The following is a 23,224-nucleotide window of genomic DNA, read 5'->3' as shown; positions in this document are numbered from 1 at the left end:
GAGACGGAGGCGCGAGAGACGGAGGGAGCGAGCGAGAGACGGAGGCGCGAGAGACGGAGGGAGCGAGCGAGAGACGGAGGCGCGAGAGACGGAGGGAGGGAGGGAGCGAGCTCGCGAGAGACGGAGGGAGGGAGCGAGCGATCGACGGAGGCGCGAGAGACGGAGGGAGGGAGGGAGCGAGCGAGCGACGGAGGGAGAGAGCGCGAGCGAGAGACGGAGCGATCTCGATCTCGCGAGAGACGGAGCGATCTCGCGAGAGACGGAGAGGGAGGGATCTCGCGAGAGACTGACGGAGGGAGGGAGAGAGGGAGCGAGACGGAGAGAGCCCGTGCGAGACGAAGCAGAGCGAGAGGGCGGGCGAGAGCGCGCGAGAGAGCGAGCGAGAGACGGGCGAGCGAGAGGGCGGGCGAGAGCGCGCGAGAGAGCGAGCGAGAGGGCGGGCGAGAGCGCGCGAGAGAGCGGGCGAGAGGGCGCGAGAGAGCGAGCGAGAGACGGGCGAGCGAGAGAGCGGGGCGAGAGACGGAGGCGCGAGAGACGGAGGCGCGAGAGAGCGGGAGCTCGCGAGAGACGGAGGGAGAGAGCGGGAGCTCGCGAGAGACGGAGGGAGAGAGCGGGAGCTCGCGAGAGACGGAGGGAGAGAGCGGGAGCTCGCGAGAGACGGAGGGAGAGAGCGGGAGCTCGCGAGAGACGGAGGGAGAGAGCGGGAGCTCGCGAGAGACGGAGGGAGAGAGCGGGAGCTCGCGAGAGACGGAGGGAGAGAGCGGGAGCTCGCGAGAGACGGAGGGAGAGAGCGGGAGCTCGCGAGAGACGGAGGGAGAGAGCGGGAGCTCGCGAGAGACGGAGGGAGAGAGCGGGAGCTCGCGAGAGACGGAGGGAGAGAGCGGGAGCTCGCGAGAGACGGAGGGAGAGAGCGGGAGCTCGCGAGAGACGGAGGGAGAGAGCGGGAGCTCGCGAGAGACGGAGGGAGAGAGCGGGAGCTCGCGAGAGACGGAGGAGAGAGCGGGAGCTCGCGAGAGACGGAGGGAGAGAGCGGGAGCTCGCGAGAGACGGAGGGAGAGAGCGGGAGCTCGCGAGAGACGGAGGGAGAGAGCGGGAGCTCGCGAGAGACGGAGGGAGAGAGCGGGAGCTCGCGAGAGACGGAGGGAGAGAGCGGGAGCTCGCGAGAGACGGAGAGAGAGAGAGCGCGAGCGAGCGCGAGCCAGAGAGAGAGAGAGCCAGAGAGAGAGAGCGAGCGCGAGCCAGAGAGAGAGAGAGAGCGAGCGAGAGCCAGAGAGAGAGAGAGAGCGAGCGCGAGCCAGAGAGAGAGAGAGAGCGAGCGCGAGCCAGAGAGAGAGAGAGCGGCGCTAGCCAGAGAGAAAGAGAGAGCGAGCGCTGAGCCAGAGAGAGAGAGAGAGCGAGCGCCCAGAGAGAGAGAGAGAGAGCGAGCGCCCCGAGAGAGAGAGAGAGAGCGAGCGCCCAGAGAGAGAGAGAGAGATCGATCGCGAGCCAGAGAGAGGAGAGAATCGACGCGAGGCCAGAGAGAGAGAGAGAGAGAGCGAGCGGCGATCCAGAGAGAGAGAGAGAGAGCGAGCGCGAGCCAGAGAGAGAGAGAGAGAGCGAGCGCGAGCCAGAGAGAGAGAGAGAGAGCGAGCGCGAGCCAGAGAGAGAGAGAGAGAGCGAGCGCGAGCCAGAGAGAGAGAGAGAGCGAGCGCGAGCCAGAGAGAGAGAGAGAGAGCGAGCGCGAGCCAGAGAGAGAGAGAGAGAGCGAGCGCGAGCCAGAGAGAGAGAGAGAGAGAGAGCGAGCGCGAGCCAGAGAGAGAGAGAGAGAGAGAGCGAGCGCGAGCCAGAGAGAGAGAGAGAGAGCGAGCGCGAGCCAGAGAGAGAGAGCGAGCGCGAGCCAGAGAGAGAGAGCGAGCGCGAGCCAGAGAGAGAGAGCGAGCGCGAGCCAGAGAGAGAGAGCGAGCGCGAGCCAGAGAGAGAGAGCGAGCGCGAGCCAGAGAGAGAGAGCGAGCGCGAGCCAGAGAGAGAGAGCGAGCGCGAGCCAGAGAGAGAGAGCGAGCGCGAGCCAGAGAGAGAGAGCGAGCGCGAGCCAGAGAGAGAGAGCGAGCGCGAGCCAGAGAGAGAGAGCGAGCGCGAGCCAGAGAGAGAGAGCGAGCGCGAGCCAGAGAGAGAGAGCGAGCGCGAGCCAGAGAGAGAGAGCGAGCGCGAGCCAGAGAGAGAGAGCGAGCGCGAGCCAGAGAGAGAGAGCGAGCGCGAGCCAGAGAGAGAGAGCGAGCGCGAGCCAGAGAGAGAGAGCGAGCGCGAGCCAGAGAGAGAGAGCGAGCGCGAGCCAGAGAGAGAGAGCGAGCGCGAGCCAGAGAGAGAGAGCGAGCGCGAGCCAGAGAGAGAGAGCGAGCGCGAGCCAGAGAGAGAGAGCGAGCGCGAGCCAGAGAGAGAGCGAGCGCGAGCCAGAGAGAGAGCGAGCGCGAGCCAGAGAGAGAGCGAGCGCGAGCCAGAGAGAGAGCGAGCGCGAGCCAGAGAGAGAGCGAGCGCGAGCCAGAGAGAGAGCGAGCGCGAGCCAGAGAGAGAGCGAGCGCGAGCCAAGAGAGAGCGAGCGCGAGCCAGAGAGAGAGCGAGCGCGAGCCAGAGAGAGAGCGAGCGCGAGCCAGAGAGAGAGCGAGCGCGAGCCAGAGAGAGAGCGAGCGCGAGAGAGAGGAGGCTGGGTAGGACCAGCAGAAAGCTCTCAGCAAGGTCAACTAACACGCCGACTCCAGAGGAGGAGACTGTATCGCATGCGAGTGGGACAGCAGGAGCAATTTTACTGCAATCCTCTTTGTAAACATGCCCTCTCTAACCTTCCTATAACCAGGGTTGTTTAGAGGAGATGTCCCTTCCAACAGAGGAGTCAGCACCATGCAGTATTTCCTACGTTCTGTTATCCCACAGTGAGGGAAAAAAAGTACTTCCTGTCAAAAGCAGCAGTGAACAAGCCTGATGTGGGAGATGCCATGCAGCTGAAACCTGAGGCCACTCGTTAGGAGTCAAAGGAGGCAGTTTCACATCACATTAATTCCACACAACATGAGATTAGTGCTGGTCTGCTTCACACACCTGCATAACGTTGGCAATGGCTTAGAAGCAAAAACCTGATTATTATTGATTATTCCAATCAATCCCTTTTTACGCTGCTTAGAGAAGGACAGAGGGAAATAGTTTGGCATTCAGGCCGCTTCAAGGTCAGGGAGATTAGCGAGAGGCGAGATACTGTGTGCGGAATGAGAAGAGGAAGAGGGTTCTTAGTCATTTTTAATGAAATGGACGCCTGGCCACTTAACACGCAGAGCAGTGTTTGGGTTCCAGTGCTAGGGGCTCTGTTGTGTGGCCAGGTGTCAGCGTGTGGGATGCGTGTGCAAGGGGAGATATTGTAATGAGACCAAGCAGAGGTATGACCTCTCTCTCAGCTCCAGCAGCAGAGCAGGCCGCCCAGCCAGGAGCCCACACAGTGTCTGAGACTGGGGACAAGGTGGTCCCGTCTCCTCTCCTACCTAACAGGGGCTGGCTTCACAGTAGGCAGCAGAATAAATTTTAAAAATGGCCCAAAACTTGAGCCTAATACCATTTAGACGAGGAACAACTAGTTTGGCACATCTGAGCCAACCCATCCTCCCCTTTCAACAATTCCGATAGTCTTTATTTCAAACTCTGTGTCCCTGAATTGAAGGTAATTTAAAAAGAGATGATTGGACTAAATTAAATCCATGTTGTTAGGCTTTCATTCGCAGATGTGCGTTAAGTATCCCAAAAAAGCATTCTAATGAGTACAAATGGAGATGTCTGCCCAGCCCCAGTGTGTAGTCAGTGAGCAGCTTGCAGTGCTTTGTTGGGCGTGTGTACCCACAGCTGTTGAACACTGCAGTGCCAGGAGTCCCTGCACCTCCTCTTTATGTATGTGGGGGGGGGGGGGGGGGGGGTCTGGCATATGGCACTATTCTCACTGGGCTCTCTCACAAGGACAGGGGAGCAGAAGGGGTGGGGGTGTGGGCAGGCATGAAGCACAGAGGCCCCGGAACCAATAGCCCTCTCTCATGGCTAGATCTCTTCTCCCACTCTGGTTCAAGTTAACCTGAGCCGCTACGTGAGAAGTACCGCGTTACTACAACACCCCCATCACATAACACACACACACACACACACGTGTGAACTCATGCAGATAGGGCAAACTTTTATCATGTTGCAGTCATGCACCACGAGAGGAGAGGTGAGTCTTACCTTCTGAGCCCAGGATGAAGTGGTGGATGTCTGGCCCAGTGGACATGCGTGGCCCCTGGCAGCTCTTCTCTATCACCCCTCGAGGGGTCACCACCTTTATGTGGATCACCTGCACACAGGACGAACAAGATGGCAGCTCAAGTCACTACATTTGACTTTAATAGCCGCAAAGAGGAGCTACCTGGGCTGCTGAGGTCATATTCAAGGCTACATTCTGTCAACCATTGACAGATCTTAACCAAAGCAAGCAGGCTTCTTCCCAGGAAAAACAAATAGAATGGTTCCCATAGCGATGGTTTTGATGGCCCGCGCCAGCAACTTCACGTGTAAGTCGCCAATTAGTGCCTTTCACTTTAAAACCTGTTGCCTGTTCAGTCTCCTAGTAGGATCAGAGCTCGTCAGAGAGAAGAGGACGGGCACGTACCAGGTCCTCGATGTTGCCGTATACGTTCTTCTTCATGCCCGATGCCCTCGTGGCCACCCAGCCTCCTAGGGAACTGAACTCCATGGAGTCGGGCTCATGCCCCGTGCAGTAGCCGCTCTCGTTGAGCTGCAGAGGACACGCACAACAGAGAAGTACACTCATTCGTATTCATAGGAGCACATACTGTAGGTGGTTAAAAGAACTCAACCACTAAAACCACAAGAATTTGGTATGAAACCAAAACGGCATGAGACAAAACAAAACTCCTCTTCCATTGTTGGATTCAAATCGTGGGATCGTTATGGGGCTTTTGTGATCAAAATTCTTGGCTTGATGACATCACACATTAATTTTTTTACAACGGTCTAAAATAAACCGACCAAAATAAAGGTGGAGGAGATAGTTTGGGATGGTGGGCTGGCCCCTGGTCTGACAAGGCTCTACGCTGACCTTTTAGGGAAAAAAGGAGAATGTGTGATCGCACAAAGCCATTTAGGAGCACAATGAAAGATATTTGAGGTAATAAAGCTGTAGAGCCCTGTCTGAGTGCTGGGCCCCTGCGGCAGGCAGGCATGGCCCTGGTCTGCTCTAATGGCTCCTCTCTTCCGGGTGACGTGAGGAGAGTCAGGCCGTGTTTTATGGCACTGCTCTCCCCGACAGGCAGCTTTCAATACTGAGCCATCTGCTCAGTCAAAATGGCCTCTCTCTATATGCAAAAGTGGCGCCTGTTTGAGATGCAGCACACGCATTCCTCCACATCAAACACTGGCTCCTTCTCAATTTTTTTCCTGAATTAGCTTCATGGTGCCATCTGCTCATCGCCCGAGCCTCTACACTTCACTGCTCTGCTGTGGAACATAGTTACCCCTTCTACTCGCATTCAGACCTGCCGAGCATGGTCTCCCTGTACTCCCAGTAAACAACTAACCCAGGTTGAAGAGGCATGGTCTCCCTGTACTCCCAGTAAACAACTAACCCAGGGTGAAGAGGCATGGTCTCCTATAGGTGAAAGGATGAGAGTTGATTTCGTGGCCATCTTACCATCTTAATAACATGAGCCTTTCATGGGAAATGATTGGGTATGAAATGGTTTAGAAACGTGAGCTCTGACGAAGGCAAACCACTTACTAATCTCTCCAGATCCTGACCGATGATGCCAGCTTCAACGTGGGCGACTAAATTCTTCTCGTCGATCCACAAAATGCGGTTCTGCAGATGCAAAGACAAAAACTCAGGAGGTCAGAAAATGTCACTGCTTTGTTCGCTTCTACCACTAGAACAAACAAAACAAGCTCTTGGTTCGATGCCTTATGAGTTGAGCCCAAATGAAAAGCAGGCTCTGTATCCGATACATCTGCTACAGGTTAGAGAGAGGATTTTTTTATTCTAATGCAGTTGCATTGACAGCAAATACTCATGGCTGTCCTCCAAACTCTGCCTTCACAACATCTACCAATGAGAAAGGCAATAGGGGGGGGGTATTTCAGTAGCGATTCCCAACAGCGAGGTGAAGCACACATGTGGAAGGCATGACTAGAGGACTAGGCCATGGGGAGGACACAGCATCAGTCAGATAGATTCCAAAAGGTTAACCTCCTTTTAAAAACATTCAGTCCAGCATATCCCCCTCTCGTTTCAGCCTCTCCAGGAACCTCCTGACCCAGCTTGAGCTCCCCTCCCAGAGCCATCAATCATTCTCCAGAGGTAGTAAAAGTGTCTGCTGCTGTCATACACAGCCTTTCATGTGCCTCCCACAGACCCGCTACCCCCAGTGACCCTTGAACCAGCGCACTGGTCACGAGCATTTACGTCACCCCCTCAGTAGCTGCTGGACTAGCGCTGTCCAGACTGCCAATATATCACCTGGGCAGAGAGTTGTCCAACAGCGCCGTGGTACAGTACTGCTATTAAATGCTGTTTCCTATTGGGTATCCTTCACTAACAGTCATTTCTCTGAGGATAGCTTGGCAAATTATTGCCACAGGATTCTCCCAAAGTTCAATAATGAGAGTGAGTCTCGGCTGGAAGTCTGAATGAGCTTTGGTGTGGATATAGGAGCATCCTCTGCTGACCGCTACCTTTTCCTGTCTGCACATCTACAGTTAGTTCTAGACTCCAACATTCACAGCAGCAGGAGCTTCTAACATCCAAAAGAAAGAAACCCCGGCTTACTGTCCCTACTAAAATATATATTGTCAGCTGATCGTACTATGCAAGACTTTATACTGTCATATAAAAAGAGGAAAAGCGTAAGTGGTGTTGAGACAAAATGCTGAGCAGAGCAGATTGCTGTATGGGACGCATGTCTGTGTGCAGCTCTGATTCCCCCACCATCTGTGAAGTATCCAGAGAGACGATGCAGCGAGTCTCCTCCGGGGGGCACTCTAGAGCACTGGTCACACTGGTCCCTCCTGGAGGAAGACAGGAGAGGGGTTAGGGCCTGCAGTTCTCCCGGACCAGGTCGCATGACCAGGAGAGTACTGCTAGGACCCGGAGCAGACTTATATGGTGAAGGCATGGCATAACAGTTATAACAGTTATCATGGCATAACAGTTATCATTATCAATCTGCTCGTATCAATCAGCTATTACATTTGGGAGATTTATTTATTTTTTAAAGCAGATTTTATTAGAATGAATTGTACTATAGAGTTTACAAAAAAAAAAATTGAAAGACTCACCACCGTACGGTATCAAACAAACATTGTGCTTGCATGCCAGCTCCACAATTTTCACTACGTCGTTGTGGCAGTCTGCGGAGGCAAAGAACACCGCAACAATTTTGGGATGGACATTTTATCCCATGTCATTATATAACACACAGCCATAAATTAGTGTTGGGGACGAGAACAAGAGTACTCATGTGGCAAAGGGACTAAGAAATGCCACATAAACCATCAGCCTCCGGAAAACAAACATTCACATAAGCCCTGGGCTATTAGAGCAGAGATACAGGGAGAGACAGGGATAGGCAGGGATAGGCAGGGGGGGGCTTCCGGGGAAAGATGTCTCTGATTTGGCTGGGGGCATTCCTGAGATGGAGCCAGAGAGCATGAAGCCCGGGTCTCTGGGGTGGGGTGTGGGGGATCAATGCGGACAAGGTGCTCTGGCCAATCCCACGTCCATTCACACTGGTCCCCTGGCTGAGCGACTGAGGGTGAGGAGACAGAGCAGAAAAATCCACCTACATGGATCAGCTTCACTGGGCTCAAGCCCTTCTCGCTAGGCCAATGAGAAATGTCTCTGTTCCGACACACTCTGCCGTCCAATTAAACAAAAGGGCTTCGGTGTGAGAATAAGAGTTCACAAGACTAACAACGGTCCACTTAAATATACAACCATACTAAAGTAACTACACTGGCATTCATGTTTTACATCGCTGCGACTAGAGGGAGTGCAATTTTGTGTGGATTTGGAGAGTTTAAAATTCAGGGGATGTTCCAATTTGAATGCTGCTTCAGGAGCTTTGTGATTTGCTGGCCATTTGGGAGCCGGCTAATCAAGTTCCAGCCATAAGTCAACACTCATTTACATTATAAAATAGTGCCGGCCATACCTGCAGTGAACCAATCTCAGTGGCGTAATTCATGGGGGTACTTGCTGGGCCCGGCCGTGGTGTATTGGATATCAAACGCCCTCCCCCTGACGCTTCTTATTAAGCCTCCGCTCATACATATTAATATCCCTACGCCTCTGCAGAGATTAACCCTTTAAATCACCTAAGCCAGGATGGAAAGAAGCAATGTGGGAGGGATTTTTTTTAATTTATTTTTTTTAATCAAAACAAGGACCATTTACAATAGTAGTGTCGCAAAAACTCACTTGGCCACACCACCATGTCTGGAACCCGCTCAAATTTCTTCCCTTCTCTGAGAGCAAAGATTTCATGTAAGCAATGACCTGTTAACATAAGAGAGAGAAAAATGTAATATACTTAGTATACTACAAAAAAGAGCAATTATGGTTGTATGATCAGTATAATTAGTGTGATATTGACAGCTTCCTCTGATTCAGGCTGCTTATGTCCTACGTAAAAACAAAAAAGGTGACGTCATGATCACAACATTCAGTGTCTGTGAGAGACCCCTCCAGACTACACCCATCGCCCTGGAGGACCACAGCCTTCCCAGCATGCCTCACCGTGGGCACGGAACACCCTGTCCTCAGCCTCATGGGAGAAGGGGATGCCCGTGGCCTTCAGGTCCTCAACGAACGCCTCGTTCAGACTGGCCGGTGGAACAGCGCTGGCATTCAGGGCGGGCTGGGACAAAGACATGGGAGGAGGAGCCATTAACGGACTGCTGCGGTCATTGGAATTCAATTCAACAGATGACGAGGGTTGAAAAACACGTCACTCACTGTCGCGGGGCTTTTATGGTTCACACTGGCGCCAAAGGTGTTTTCAAACCAGTCCTGCAAACTGGGCAGGACCATCCCGCTTAGCCTATACCTGCAATGAACAGAAACACACAGGTTTAGAAGAAAGGAAAGTTACCTCACAATTGACCTCTGACCCAATCTGTAAACATAATCCCTCAGACCTAGGTGTTATGCTGGGAACCGGTGAAATATACACAGAAAACCCTGTCCGACTGTCATTGATGTGACGTCAGTGTGTAGTGGTCGGAGCTGAATGAAGTTATTAGGCGAGACCAATGACAGCGCTGTCCGTGCCGTCCCAGTCACGCCAGCCGCTGTGTACTTGAACCGCTGGCACAGCAGAGGCCAGCACATCAGGGGACTGTAGTCTGCCTTTGTCCAGCAGACCTTGAAAACACACTCCTTAATGAAAAAGCCTCTGTCACAGAGGAGAATTCTCTCAGGAGGAGAGGAGAAATCTCTGACTTTCATTCCTTCCACCCAGCGACGCATATGTAGCACCCAGAAATAATTCAAAAGAGAAGGCACAGAATGGAAAGAGGTGGTTGATACAATTTAGAACCTAGAATAACAGAGGAACCATTTCCTGCACAGCATCCTGTATAATTCCCCCCCCCCCCTTACGCAAACACAGCTTAACATACAGCACAGCAGAGTACAGCATGCAGTCTACAAGACCCCTTTGATTTGAGTCTGACAGGCAAGGCTTTGTTCTTCAAACCATACATCACAAGTACAAAACACTAAGGCCCATCTCTGCCTTTATAATGCGATAAAGGCGATAGATAAAAAGGTCTAAAACAACGGTCCATTCTGCTGCTGGTGGGCACTGAACACATCCTCAGTCACTAGAGGCAGAGTGGAGATAAAAGGCTTCTCTACATCCACTGAGATTCAAAGTAATCATTTCCGACAGCACTGCATATTTCTTCAAATGTTATATTGCACACCTTCAACCATGAGAACTGTTGGCAGACACAGAACTAAAAAACCCAGTTAGTCAATCTATGGTCAATGGGAAGAAGTACAAACATTCCATTCAAGGCTATGATCCGTGTTTCCGACGGGGAATTTCAAATCACAGATAATCACACTAATTGACCTCTTAAGTCTGGGACTGAATTGAGGCAAGATATGCAGGATACAAATACCAGCCACTAGATGGCACTAGCACCCCACTCTAAATTAGGATCTCGAGGAGGTTTCCACTAGATAGCACAGTAACAATATCGAACTTGTCTATATCGTAAAAATTCATGACCACACAAATGTGCTTTTGGGTCTTAATTTAAGGTTAGGCATAAGGTTAGCAGTGTGGTTATTGTTAGGGTTAAAAATCACATTTTCAAAAGAGAAATTGTAGAAATAGGCTGGGTGTATGACTTTGTGGCTGTGGTAACTAGTGACGACCCAAGGAGGGGAAGGTTTTACAGTTGAAGTCGGGAAGTTTACATACACCTTAGTCAAATGCATTTAAACTCAGTTTTTCACAATTTCTGATATTTAATCCTAGTACAAATTCCCTGTCTTAGGCCAGTTAGGATCACCACTTTATTTTAAGAATGTGAAATGTCAGAATAACAGTAGAGAGATTGATTTATTTCAGCTTTTATTTCTTTCATCACATTCCCAGTGGGTCAGAAGTTTACATACTAATTGAGTGTATTTGGTAGCATTGCCTTTAAATTGTTTAACTTGGGTCAAACATTTTGGGTAGCCTTCCACAAGCTTCCCACAATAAGTTGGGTGAACCCTGCCCTCCTGGCAGAACTGGTGTAACGGAGTCAGGTTTGTAGGCCTCCTTGCTCGCACACGCTTTTTCAGTTCTGCCCACAAATTTTCTATGGGATTGAGGTCAGGGCTTTGTGTTGGCCACTCCAATACCTTGACTTTGTCGTCCTTAAGCCATTTTGCCACAACTGGAAGTATGCTTGGGGTCATTGTCCATTTGGATTACCCATTGCGCCAAGCTTTAACTTCCTGACTGATGTCTTGAGATGTTGCTTCAATATATCCACATCATTTTCCACCCTCATGATGCCATCCATTTTGTGAAGTGCACCAGTCCCTCCTGCAGCAAAGCACCCCCACAACATGATGCTGCCACCCCCGTGCTTCACGGTTGCGATGGTGTTCTTCAGCTTGCAAGCCTCCCCCTTTAGGCTCCAAACATAACGATGGTCATTATGGCAAAACAGTTCTATTTTTGTTTCATCAGACCAGAGGATATTTCTCTAAAAAGTATGAGCTTTGTCCCCATGTGCAGTTGCAAACCGTAGTCTTTGCTGGAGCAGTGGCTTCTTCCTTGCTGAGCGGCCTCTCAGGTTATATCGATATAGGATTTGTTTTTCACAAGGTCCTTTGCTGTTGTTCTGGGATTGACTTGCACTTTTCGCACCAAAGTACGTTAATCTCTAAGAGACAGAATACGTCTCCTTCCTGAGCAGTATGACGGCTGCGTGGTCCCATGGTGTTTATACTTGCATACTATTGTTTGTACAGATGAACGTGGTACCTTCAAGCATTTGGAAATTGTTCCCAAGGATGAACCAGACTTGCAGAGGTCTACAATTGTTTTTCTGAGGTCTTGGCTGATTTCTTTTGATTTTCCCATGATGTCAAGCAGAGGCACGGAGTTTGAAGGTAGCCCTTGAAATACATCCACAGGTACACCTCCAATTGACTCAAATCATGTCAATTAGCCTATCTGAAGCTTCTAAAGCCATGACATCATTTTCTGGAATTTTCCAAGCTGTTTAAAAGGCACAGTCAACTTAGTGTATGTAAACTTCTGACCCACTGGAATTGTGATACAGTGAAATAATCTGTCTGTAAACAATTGTTGGGAAAATTACTTTTGTCATGCAAAGTAGATGTCCTAACCGACTTGCCAAAACTATAGTTTGTTAACAATACATTTGTGGAGTGGTTGAAAAAAAAAAAATCCATCCTAAATGTATGTAAACTTCCGACTTCAACTTTATGTAGTGGAGTGGAGAGTGCAATCCAGATTGAGAATGTGTTCAATCCAGATTGAGAATTCCATCACTGAATAATGGATACATTCATATTTACAGATCATAATACATATGTTCTTCAAGAGAATAAAAAAAAATTTGGTTGCAAATGTTGGGGACAGTATACTGTACCTTTTGCCTGTGAATTCTGCTTGACCCTTCTTATTGAAGAGGAATTTGGAGTCACTGTACCCCCAGCCATTCCACTTCATAATCTCCTGCCTTGGGAAACAAACAGTTGAAGTCAGTGTCATTGTTATTGTAGCAGCAGCTAATACTGTACTAATGCTGTCTGAGGTCAAAGGAGGACACAGGACAAAAATCTCAAGGCAGGAAGACAATACACGGAAGCACTTTTAGAAGGCCTTGGACCTCATGAAAACGTCAGACTGTCCATACGTGACATCCTGTTGCAAACAGTAGTAGTTGAAAAAGTGGTTTATTTGCCACTTATCAAACTGTTGCAATGGGGAAATGTCCTAGTTCCCTCATTTTGCTATCAGTTATTCAGTAACCATATTTGCAGTATGGGAGGCTGCAGTCGCACCTAGGCGTAACCCCTGACAGATGACCTTCCCATGTGTACGGCACACAGCCAACCACAGGCAGTGTTTCCCCCTAGGATTTGTTTTATCAGCAGCAGTGGCAGAGTCAGCGGTGGGTGGGCGACGGCCACAATTTAGCAGCAGTGGTGCGCCACTACTAAATGTATATAGGTGTAACAGTGAAAAGCCGGTGGCAAAGTAACTTTGGGGGAGAAAAGCTATTCATCTCAAACACTATCATCAACAGCAATCAGACAGGGTGTGGCTTAGATCTCAGGTCGTTAAGTACATTCCCTTCATCAAGAACACTTCACGGAGAAGCATCATGATGCATATCATAGAAGGGCATTATCAAAAGGTATGTCCAACAACCGGATATTCTCCCAAAAAAATTTTTCCAATGAAGGAACATTGTCGTCATAGGACTAATGATAATCATGGAAGAGGACACAAGAAACAGGGTTGAGCACCGAGGAATTGTATCTCAATATCTACTACATAATTGAGCTCTGACAGTTCAGTAATGTGCTTCTTCGTCGGTGTTAAATCACTATGCTCATCCTAAGGGATTCCTTTTCAGAAATCACTGAGTTATAATACGACATGATTCAAGATTTCCCCAGCAGACAGATGAAATAGGCCCACAACTCCTAGAAGGGACCCATGAATCACGTTGGTACACGTGATGGGATGCTAACGTAGTGGAGTAAAACCATGATGAATGCCTGCCAAAACAGCCAGGCAGTGTAAATTATGAGGAGCCTGAGAAATGAGACAGACATACTCTCCATGCCAGTCTGTGTGATCTCCTGTCATCACACTGGACGATGACACAACTCCACGCATCAACAAGCAGCCGAATACGGCTGTCCAGAGGTTAATGAATTTATTGTGCAATTAAATGGAAGCAACAGTGGTCTGGTCTCTGTCCCTTAGCTAACATTAATCCTAAGAGAGCTGGGGGAATCTTTTGAAAGTACTGTAATAAATATTACACACAGCATAAGAAAATGCTGATCACCAGAAACATTAGGCTAGTTCAACACCTTATTAAATTGGTAGCCTCATTTTGTGTCTGCACTCCAGTTATTCCAACAGAAAGAGACAAAAGGTCTGACTGTTATTAAAAGGACTGGCCTTAAAACACCTTTTGAAACAACGTGCCCAAAAGGTATAGGTTGAAAGTCAACTCCATAATGACATTTCAGCAGTAGAAAAACCAGTAGCCCAGCTTTGAAGTGTACAACATTCCTACACTCCAGTGAAAAGTGGGTCGTTCCACCTCAAAAAGCACAGGAAAGAGGAATGACACCCACCATCTCAGATTGCATTCCTGCAACATTGTTTTGTTGAAAAACTTTTTGAACTCAAAGAAATTACGCTAATTGATTGCTCCCAAATTGGCCATTTCAATTTATAGCATTCATATAAAATTCTATACATTTAGTAACCAATATCCAGTTTGGACCAAACCTCTTAACAATGATTAAGACTTGAAGTCAAAAGACACCCACGGACCACACAAACCAAGCCCACCCCAACGGCCAGTATACAGTATCAGTTCTCTATGTCTGACAAGTGCTATGAAGCTACAGCTAGGAGCAATGTTTCTTTACACCATGTAATGGATTCTCAGTGAATTTGGTGATGGTTATTTAGCCCTGCTCTGAATTTTTTCTTTATTTAAGTTGTTTGGTTGATATTACCAGGTTGTGACCACAAGGTGGTGCTGTTTCTGCTATTTGTTAAATTCTCAGTTTAGTTAATTTAATAAAATATTTTCATACGTAAAAAAATAAAATACAAAAATAAAAGTAAAATAAAATAACAATAATGAGGCAATATACAGGGGGTAGAAGCAGATAATGAGCTTTTTGGACCTAGACTTGGCACTCTGGTACCGCTTGCCGTGCAGTAGCAGAGAGAACAGTGACTTGGGTGACTGGAGTCTAACACTTTTTTGGGCCCTCCTCTGACACCGCCTAGTATATAAGTCCTGAATGGCAGGAAGCTTGGCCCAAGTGATGTACTGGGCTGTACGCACTACCCTCTGTAGCGCCTTAAGGTCAGATGCCGAGCAGTTGCCATACCAGACGGTGATGCAACCGGGCAGGATGCTCTCGACGGTGCAGCTGTAGAACTTTTTAAAGATCTGGGGACCCATGCCAAATCTTCTCAGTCTCCTGAGGGGGAAAAGGCATTGTCGTGCCCTCTTCACGACTTTCTTGGTGTGTTTGGACCATGAGTTTGTTGGTGATGTGGACACCAATGAACTTGAAACTCTCGACCAGCTCCACTACAGCCCCGTTGATGTGAATGGGAGCGTGTTCAGCCCTCCTTTTCCTGTCATCCATGATCACCTTTGTCTTGCTCACGTTGAGGGAGAAGTTGGTATCCTGGCACCACACTGCCAGGTCTCTGACCTCCTCCCTATAGGCGGTCTCATCGCTGTCGGTGATTATACCTACCACTGTTGTGTCATCAGCAAACTTGATAATGGTGTTGGAGCCATGCTTGGCCACGCAGTAGTGGGTGAACAGGAAGTACAGGAGGGGACTAAGCACACACCCCTGAGGGGCCCCCGTGTTGAGGATCAGTGTGGCAGATGTATTGTTGCCTACGCTTACCACCTGGGGGAGGCCCATGATCCAGTAGCAGAGGGAGGTGTTTAGTCACAGGGTCTTTAATTTAGTGATGAGCTTTGTGGGCACTATGGTGTTGAACGCTGAGCTGTAGTGAATGAACAGCATTCTCACATAGGTGTTCCTTTTGTCCAGGTGGGAAAGGACAATGTGGAGTGCGATTGCACCATCTGTGGATCTGTTGGGGCGGTATGTGAATTGGAGTGGGTCTACGGTTTCCGGGATGATAGTGTTGTGAGCCATGACCAGACTTTCAAAGCACTTCATGACTACTGACGTGGGTGCTATGGGGCGGTAGTCATTTAGGCAGGTTACCTTTGTTTTCTTGTCACAGGGACTATGGTGGTATGCTTGAAACATGTAGGTATTACAAACCCGATTCGGGAGAGGTTGAAAATGATACTTGCCAGTTGGTCCGCGCGTGCTCCGAGTATACGTCCCGGTAATCCATCTGGCCCCGCGGCTTTGTGAATGATGACCTGTTTAAAAGTCTTGCTCACGTCGGCTATGGAGAGCGTGATCACTGAGCAGCTCACAGCTGGGTTTCTCTTTGTAGTATGTAATAGTTTGCAAGCCCTGCCACATCAGACGAGCGCCAGAGTCGGTGTAGTAGGATTCAATCTTAGTCCTGTATTGACACTTTGCCTGTTTGATGGTTCGTCTGAGGGCATAGCGTTATTTCTTATAACTGTCCGGGTTAGTGTCCCGCTCCTTGAAAGTGGCAGCTCTAGCCTTTAGCTTGGTGTGGATGTCACTAGTAATCCATGGCTTCTAGTTGGGATATGTATGTGCAGTCACTGTGGGGACGATGTCATCAATGCACTTAATGAAGCAGGTGACTGAGGTGGTATACTCCTCAATGCCATTTATATGAATCCCGGATCCTATTCCAGTCTGTGCTAGCAAAACAGTCCTGTAGCGTAGCATCTACGTCATTTGACCACTTCTATATTGAGCGAGTCAGTTGTACTTCCTGCTTGTAATCAGGAGGTGAGAGTTATCATTAAGATTTTCCAAATGGAGGGCGAGGGAGAGCTTTGTACACATCTGTGTGTGGAGCAAAGGTAGTCTAGAGTTTTTTCCCTCTGATTGTGCGTCACGCCGGAAAAACAGATTTAAATTTGCCTGAATTAAATTCCCTGGCAACTAGGAGCGTCACTTCTAGATGAGTATTTTCTTATTTACTTACGGCCTTATACAGCTTGTTGAGTGCGGTCTTAGTGCCAGCGTCGGTTTGTAGTGGTAAATAGACGGCTACAAAAAAATATAGATGAGATCTCTCTTGGTAGATAGTGTGGTCTGCAGCTTATCATGAGCTACTCTACCTCAGGCAAGCAATAGCTCGAGACTACCTTAATAGTAGACATCACGCACCAGCTATTATTGACAAATAAACACACCCCCACCCCTCGTCTTACCGGATGTAGCTGTTCTGTCGATGCACAGAAAACCCAGCCAACTGTATATAATCCGTGTCATTGGCAGGATTGTCTCGAAACGAGCTCATCCAGTTTATTCTCCAGTGATTGCACGTTGGCTAATAGAATGGATGGTAGAGGTGGGTTACCCACTTGCCAACGAATTCAAACAAGGCACCTTGATCTCCTTTTCTTTATGTGAATGACGGGGATTTGGGCCTTGTCTGGGAGCAACATTATATCCTTTGAGTCAGACTCATAAAAAAAAAGTATTTGTCCAGTTCAAGGTAAGTAACCGCTGTTCTGATAGAAGCTCTTTTCGGTCATAAGAGACAGTAGTATCAACATTATGTACAAAATAAGTTGTAAACAAAGCGGGAAAAAACACAAAATAGAACAATTGGTTAGGAGCCTGTAAAACGGCATACATCCCCTCCCACGCCATTCCTACGATATGGCCGTATACGGCTATATTTATTGCATATTGTCTGAATACTATAAATTAAAAAAGGGCCATCTAGCTTAAATTTACCAGAGGTCAAATTATATTTCAACATAATAATGTTACAGGAATGCTTATTTTTATATGTTTCTAACTGCAGAAACCATTCAAAACAATCTGAGATGGTGGGTGTCATTTCTTGCTGAAATGACATGGAACAACCCAAGTGCAATTTCAGAAAATGTAGGCAAATTCATCGAGGTTACATTTATGTGTACTGATAATAATGCAAGTGGTCCACAAAATTATTTCTAATTTGGATAATGGTGGAAGGGGGGCACTCAAACGAGGGAAATAGGCATAGCTTATGTCTTATTTATTGTCATAGCTCAAACAATAGTGTCCATGAACCCGCACTAAAATGACCATCCATTGGGTAATAGAGAGAGAGATTCCACCAAACCGGAAAATCTGAAAATCAAAAAATGTAAAATGCAACATGCAACAATTTCAAAGATTTGACTGAGTTACAGTTCATATAAGGAAATCAGTCAATTGAAATAAATTCATTAAGTCCTAATCTATGGATTTCACATGACTGGGGTGCCGCCACAGGACCACCCACTGTGGAGTCAGGTCCAGCCAATCAGAATTCGTTTTTTTCCGTCAAAAGGGCTTTATTACAAACATAAATACTCCTCAGCACCATTGGCAAATGAGAAATGCTCACTAACAAATTTGTTCAAAGAATTTGAGAGAAATAAGGTTTTTGTTGCATATGGAACATTTCTGAGATGTTTTATTTCAGCTCATGAAAAATGGGACCAACACTTTACATGTTAAGTTTATATTTTTGTTCTGTATAAATATGAAAGTGTCCTCTAGTCATCCTTGTCGCTTAAACATATCTGACACTAGATGTCACTACAGCACGATTGTGAAAGCTGAACAGCCCACTCGCCTCAAAAGGAATTGAGAGTCAGACCACCACAGGTCTTGGCCAATCAGATCCAAGTTTTAGGCAGAAAGTTTTACTGGTGAACTTTATCCCATTCTGACTTCTGTCAATTGTGTTGACTGGGAGAGGGTGTCCCACACCTAAATCCCAACTAAATCTGTAAAAACAACCTCTAGATAAAAATAGATTATAAGACTACATATATAACTTTCACCATCGTAATGACCACTTGTTTTCTGCTCAAGAATGTAGCGTCTAATTCTGGTCATGTCAGTCAAACAGAGCTGAGATTTCCCTAGTTGTTCAGAATAGTGTCAGTATCAAAACAATGCCAATTAGCCTATTAAGCTATAGTTAACAATATAGATGTGAAATGGAATAGTCTACCTTGAAATAGTTTGAAATGTTGGCAAGCTGATCTTGTAGTTTTACATAAACTCCAGCTGCCCACTGTCACTGCGAGTGGCTAGCGGTGCTCACATAACGTTGGCAAGTTATGACAAAATGGTACAGGAAATGATGTAGGATTGACCTCAAATCAATATCAAACATTCCTATAACACATTCTAAGCAGCCTACAACAACAACAATTAAAAAGAGTTGGATAGAATACAGTCCCGCCGCACCCACTTCTTCGATGAATGAACACTTTGTTTGAGGACCATTAACGTTGGCGCACATATAACTGGCTAATTTCCTTAGTTAAAATAAATCGGAAATGTATGTGTAATCATATGCCGAGGTGGTCCTCTCCGTTTGTAAAATACACCAATACTGTGTTTTAATAACAAGGAAATGCATGACAGCTGTTTCATACTGTATGACAATCACTTTTAGCTACCAGCTAGCATTTCAGCGTAGCCATCCTCCATCCACTGCTATCGCATCACCACCGCCAAGTCCTACCTCTTTCTCGGCACCGTCCCTTTATTCGCTTCAGCTTTGCATTCAGTTGCGATAGTTCCCGAGTCGTCGTCCTTATGTTTCTGTAAATGCCCGGCAATTATCCTCAATCTTTGCTGTGCAATTCGTTGGCTCTCGGAGCTGTTGCTGTCTGACGCCATGCTGCTTCCGTGTTTGTGCAGGGAGAGGCAGCTGTCAGAGGTCAGCATAGGGATAGAATGTGTGTGTTCGAGCGGTAAGCCTAACGAAGACGACTGTAGAGTGACGTCGGGGGAGGGGCATCTGTAACAGCCACAAGTCTGACACTTTAATGGTTTTGCAACAGCAAGGCTCAGGTCGACATGGCAGCGTCAACATAGCTGCTATTGTTTATAATAGTTTGTCTGTTGTCTAAACGTTTCTATATATCCCCATATCACACACTCACAACTGGAAAAATGTGTGTACAATTCATTGGTTAGAGTGGGGTCTCAAATATAACTTTTCATTTGTATCCCCTGTAGCTTTAGAATTGCACAAAGTTGGTTGCTGTTTCAGTCAGGTATTTGGCCACGTTTACTTGGGTCAAACAAAACACCCAAATGATTGGTAGACAAATAGTGCCTCCCACAATGCAGGTGATAGCTGCATAGTGCAGCTGTAGAGAAGCAACTGCAGCGACCATAAGGCGATTTCCTCGAAACTGCATGACCTTTGATCACATGATTTTTGTAAAGTTCATGCTGTTACTGTAACCAATGGAATTGCTACTTATAAAGCTACAGTCACTGTTGTGCAGAATAATCTGTTTGTATTGGAATAATAAATTGCAACCCCTCCCAGGTTGTAATTTATTACTCCATGGTAAGTATTGTAGCATATACCTACAATCAAAATATGTTAAAAATAATCATGTTGATCTGGACTGTCAGTTGAATTCATAGTCTGGTATGAATTTGACTGTAGTTACATTTCCCCCAGCCCCATCAGCCTTACAAACAAAGTTGCAGGGTCAGATTGTTGCTGGATACAGAAATTACAGAGTGAGCCTTTAATTAATGGAAAATGTATGCCTTTCTCTTTAACAGATTTGACTTTATAGTTTACCACAGACTCCAGGGGTGTATTCATTACCCCGATTCTGTTGCAAAATGTTTTGTCTGTCGCAAAAGGGTACCAACAGGAACCATTTAGCCCAAACTGAAAACGTTTTGCAACAAAAATGTGTTTTTATTGGACAAATTCAAGTAGGTCACTCCCTGTTTTGTTCTATTGCTCTGTTTGCTTCCGTTTGGTTCTTAAACGGTAAACTGTTTCAATTGCAAGACGTATTGAATACACCCCAGCTCTCCAAATATTAGACCATGAATAAACTTTAAAAACACAGAAAAAATAGGTTTCATTTTAAGACAGTGATCATATTGAATGGGAACCAAAATATGCCATGTTGGTGTAGTGTTTAAATCTATGCATGTGTCTTTAAGACTAACACATATGTGCCCTTTGAAGGAGCCATTGATTTTATTGCACTTTAAGGTATTTTTTATATTTTCTTCTATTTGTTGATGTTATTGAAAGCTTTGATTTGAAAGAACCATAATACATATACCCCCCCTGTCGAAAGCTTTCCACAGGGATGCTGGCCCATGTTGACTCCAATAATTCCCACAGTTTTGTCAAGTTTGCTGGATGTTCTTTGGGTGGTGGACCATTCTTGATAAACAGAAACTGTTGAGTGAAAAACACAGCAGCGTTGCGGTTGTTGACACTCAAAACGGTGCACCTGGCACCTACAGTACCATACCCCGTTCAAAGGCAGTTACATATTTTGCCTTGCCCATTCATCCTCTGAATGCCACACATAAACAACCCATGTCTCAATTGTCTCAAGGCTTCAAACTCCATATTTAACCTGTCTCCTCCCCTTCGTCTACACTGATTGAGGTGGATTTAGCAAGTGACATCAATAAGGGATCATAGCATTCACCTGGATTAACCTGGTCTGTCTATATCATGGAAAGTGCAGGTGTTCATAATATTTTGTCCACTCAATGTACATCTCTGAAATAGTTTTATACTTCCATTCCAACAATGAATGATACAACAGACTATTATCTAGCATTCGCATGACACAATGTCAATACTCAACAGAAAATGATGAAGAAAAAAGTATCTGAATTGGGACATTCATGTTTATGGGTTTGATATGGTTATGAGATGTTTGACCACTACATTGTATGACCGAGGACAGTGAAAATGAGGTTTGAACATTTCAACTGCTGTTGTTTATCTTTCCATTGAGTCACATGACCAAGTGATAGTGAGGTATGACTGGAGTCTCCATATGGCCCACTATCGTCCTATAGGAAATTATTTAACACTCTACCATGGCTTTCTGGGAGTCCATTTTTCATCAATAGTTCAGACATTTCACTCTGATACCAATAGACCAAGTGCGTGTTCACTTATAAGCAGATACATACTACAAAAGTTGGTGAAAACTCATGAGTCATTGTCAAGATAAAAACTTTATTCTCCCTTTTGCAGTCTGCAAGTGGCATGTGAAATAATGGTTCCACTCTCCAGATGGTAGGTTTGTTTCCCGCAGGCCGGAGCATTAACTCCCAAAACAAAGTTCTGTAATGCACTGACTGCAAACAATTAGAGTCGAAGTGTATCACAGAACTTTACTTGGAAAGCCAGAGTGCCACATCGTAGGCTATTCCTTTGTGCCAACCCATTTCACCACTCCTTCACCTGCAACATATAACAAGAGAGTGAAATGTAGTAGCTACATTTCCCATTGGTGTGCTTGCTTGGTGAACACTTTGATTTAACATAATAGTGTGGAAAATATGTAATTGTGAGGTTAAGCCGACTCTCTCAACACAGTATTGAGACCTAACCGAAGTTAAATCCAACATGATTTGAGATTTTTTTTTTTTAATGGAATCAGTCACAGCTGAGTGATTAAAAAAAGTGCATTAAATGAAACTTAGAAGAGTAAGCCAGTAACTCTCTGGGCCTATTAAGACAACATAGAATAGAGTGAATGAGAAGCCTGCTGTTGGGAACTTAGATTGATTCTCACACTCTGCCACCAACCCACCACCACAGAAATGATTAAATCATACAATATTATACAGTTTGCGGGAATCAAGCTTTTCTTTGTGTTTACTTTGCAGTTCAACCTTGACTATCTTCAAGGTTGTAAAGTGAACAATTCGGGCACTTCATATGTAGAACAGATGACGTGTCTAAAGGTTCCAAATTTGGAATCCTGTATTTCTTTATGCTGAATATTTCCCTCCTGGAGTAATACACCCACATTCATTATGCAAATGTATAGCCGATTTGTTGAGTTTTTCCACAAGCCACAGACTGAAGTTTACAATTAAAATGATAAATACACGGTCTACCTGTAAAACAAGGCAAACATTACATTTTCCACTTCAGTTTAGCATACAAGTTTATATAAAATAAAGTTTGGAGAGTTGCTAACTGCAATGAAGTTACAAAGTGCAACATCAAACAGTGAATTAAAAGATGTTGGAATTCGATTAGCAGATGTGAAATGCCATAGCTTCCTATTCGAAATGTGAGAAAACTACAATAAGAAGCAAGAAAAGCAACTGATCATACTGTACCTGGCAGAAGTGAGAGCTGTTAAAGGGGGCCAGCTGCAATCCAGCACGAGGGCAAAAAGATCATAAAATGCAACAAAAAAAAACAGTGGGCTATATACAATTGTTGCAGGACTAACTGTAAAAAAAACAGGAGATTTTCCTCTTCTCCATTTCGCGGTTGACGTCCCTCGTTGGAGCCTACATACAGTGTTCGTATAGCTGGCTTCACGCCGCTTTTACCTCTTCTTCTTTCAGCCCTGTGCACAGCTGGAAGAATGTCGACGTGGAGCTGCCAAACGTGAACGCGTATTCGTGGGCGCGCTTGAGAGGAGAAAAATCCATATAGTGTCATTTGAATTCAGATAGTGGGACAGTGGGCTGCACTGTATAGGTAAGGCATAGCTAGAGGTATAGTGAGGCTCTTTACATATACGTGTCAGAGAGCGTGGTTTAAAGACCACCACATTTACAAGACGTTTCAAACGCTGCTTATAATTGCAATGTGGTCCCAACCTCCTATTGCACTCGTGTCAGAATGTTATACTACATCGGCGCTGTCAAGGATCACATTGTAACTAGTGTAATATTCCAGCAACATGTTTCAGCAAAGGCATACCTTATTTACTTTAAATAATGAAGACCTATAGCCAAATATCAAGTTAT

At 46.4% G+C, this 23,224-nt stretch overlaps 1 protein-coding gene and 1 long non-coding RNA gene across 3 annotated transcripts in view; both read right to left on the bottom strand.

Annotated features, from left to right (window-relative positions):
• The window catches only part of agps (alkylglycerone phosphate synthase), a 40,047-nt gene extending 20,810 nt beyond the window's left edge, over positions 1–19,237 (bottom strand). The window contains exons 1-10 of one of the 2 annotated variants that reach the window (XM_031795339.1): positions 18,960–19,237; positions 12,181–12,270; positions 9,011–9,101; positions 8,792–8,912; positions 8,474–8,551; positions 7,333–7,404; positions 6,983–7,062; positions 5,780–5,860; positions 4,652–4,777; positions 4,228–4,336 (exon numbers count right to left, since the gene is read on the bottom strand). In XM_031795339.1, coding sequence (XP_031651199.1) covers positions 4,228–4,336; positions 4,652–4,777; positions 5,780–5,860; positions 6,983–7,062; positions 7,333–7,404; positions 8,474–8,551; positions 8,792–8,912; positions 9,011–9,101; positions 12,181–12,270; positions 18,960–19,165 — 1,054 coding nt within the window. In that variant the 5' untranslated portion in view covers positions 19,166–19,237. Of the gene's footprint in view, positions 1–4,227; positions 4,337–4,651; positions 4,778–5,779; positions 5,861–6,982; positions 7,063–7,332; positions 7,405–8,473; positions 8,552–8,791; positions 8,913–9,010; positions 9,102–12,180; positions 12,271–18,440; positions 18,544–18,959 lie in introns of those variants that run through there. The other variant, XM_031795345.1, reaches the window with a different exon arrangement.
• A 1,752-nt stretch (positions 19,238–20,989) lies between these two features.
• On the bottom strand, positions 20,990–22,925 carry LOC109902582 (uncharacterized). The gene is made up of 2 exons (XR_002256908.2): positions 22,583–22,925; positions 20,990–21,692 (listed from the first exon to the last, which is right to left on the bottom strand). It is a non-coding gene; the product is annotated as an uncharacterized LOC109902582 (long non-coding RNA).
• Positions 22,926–23,224: the final 299 nt, after the last annotated feature.

The sequence above is a fragment of the Oncorhynchus kisutch genome, linkage group LG2 (genome assembly GCF_002021735.2).
Source record: "Oncorhynchus kisutch isolate 150728-3 linkage group LG2, Okis_V2, whole genome shotgun sequence".
Classification (NCBI taxonomy): domain Eukaryota; kingdom Metazoa; phylum Chordata; class Actinopteri; order Salmoniformes; family Salmonidae; genus Oncorhynchus; species Oncorhynchus kisutch.
The sequence above is the reverse complement of the archived record's forward strand: the minus strand, read 5'-3'. Positions and strand labels throughout refer to the sequence as shown.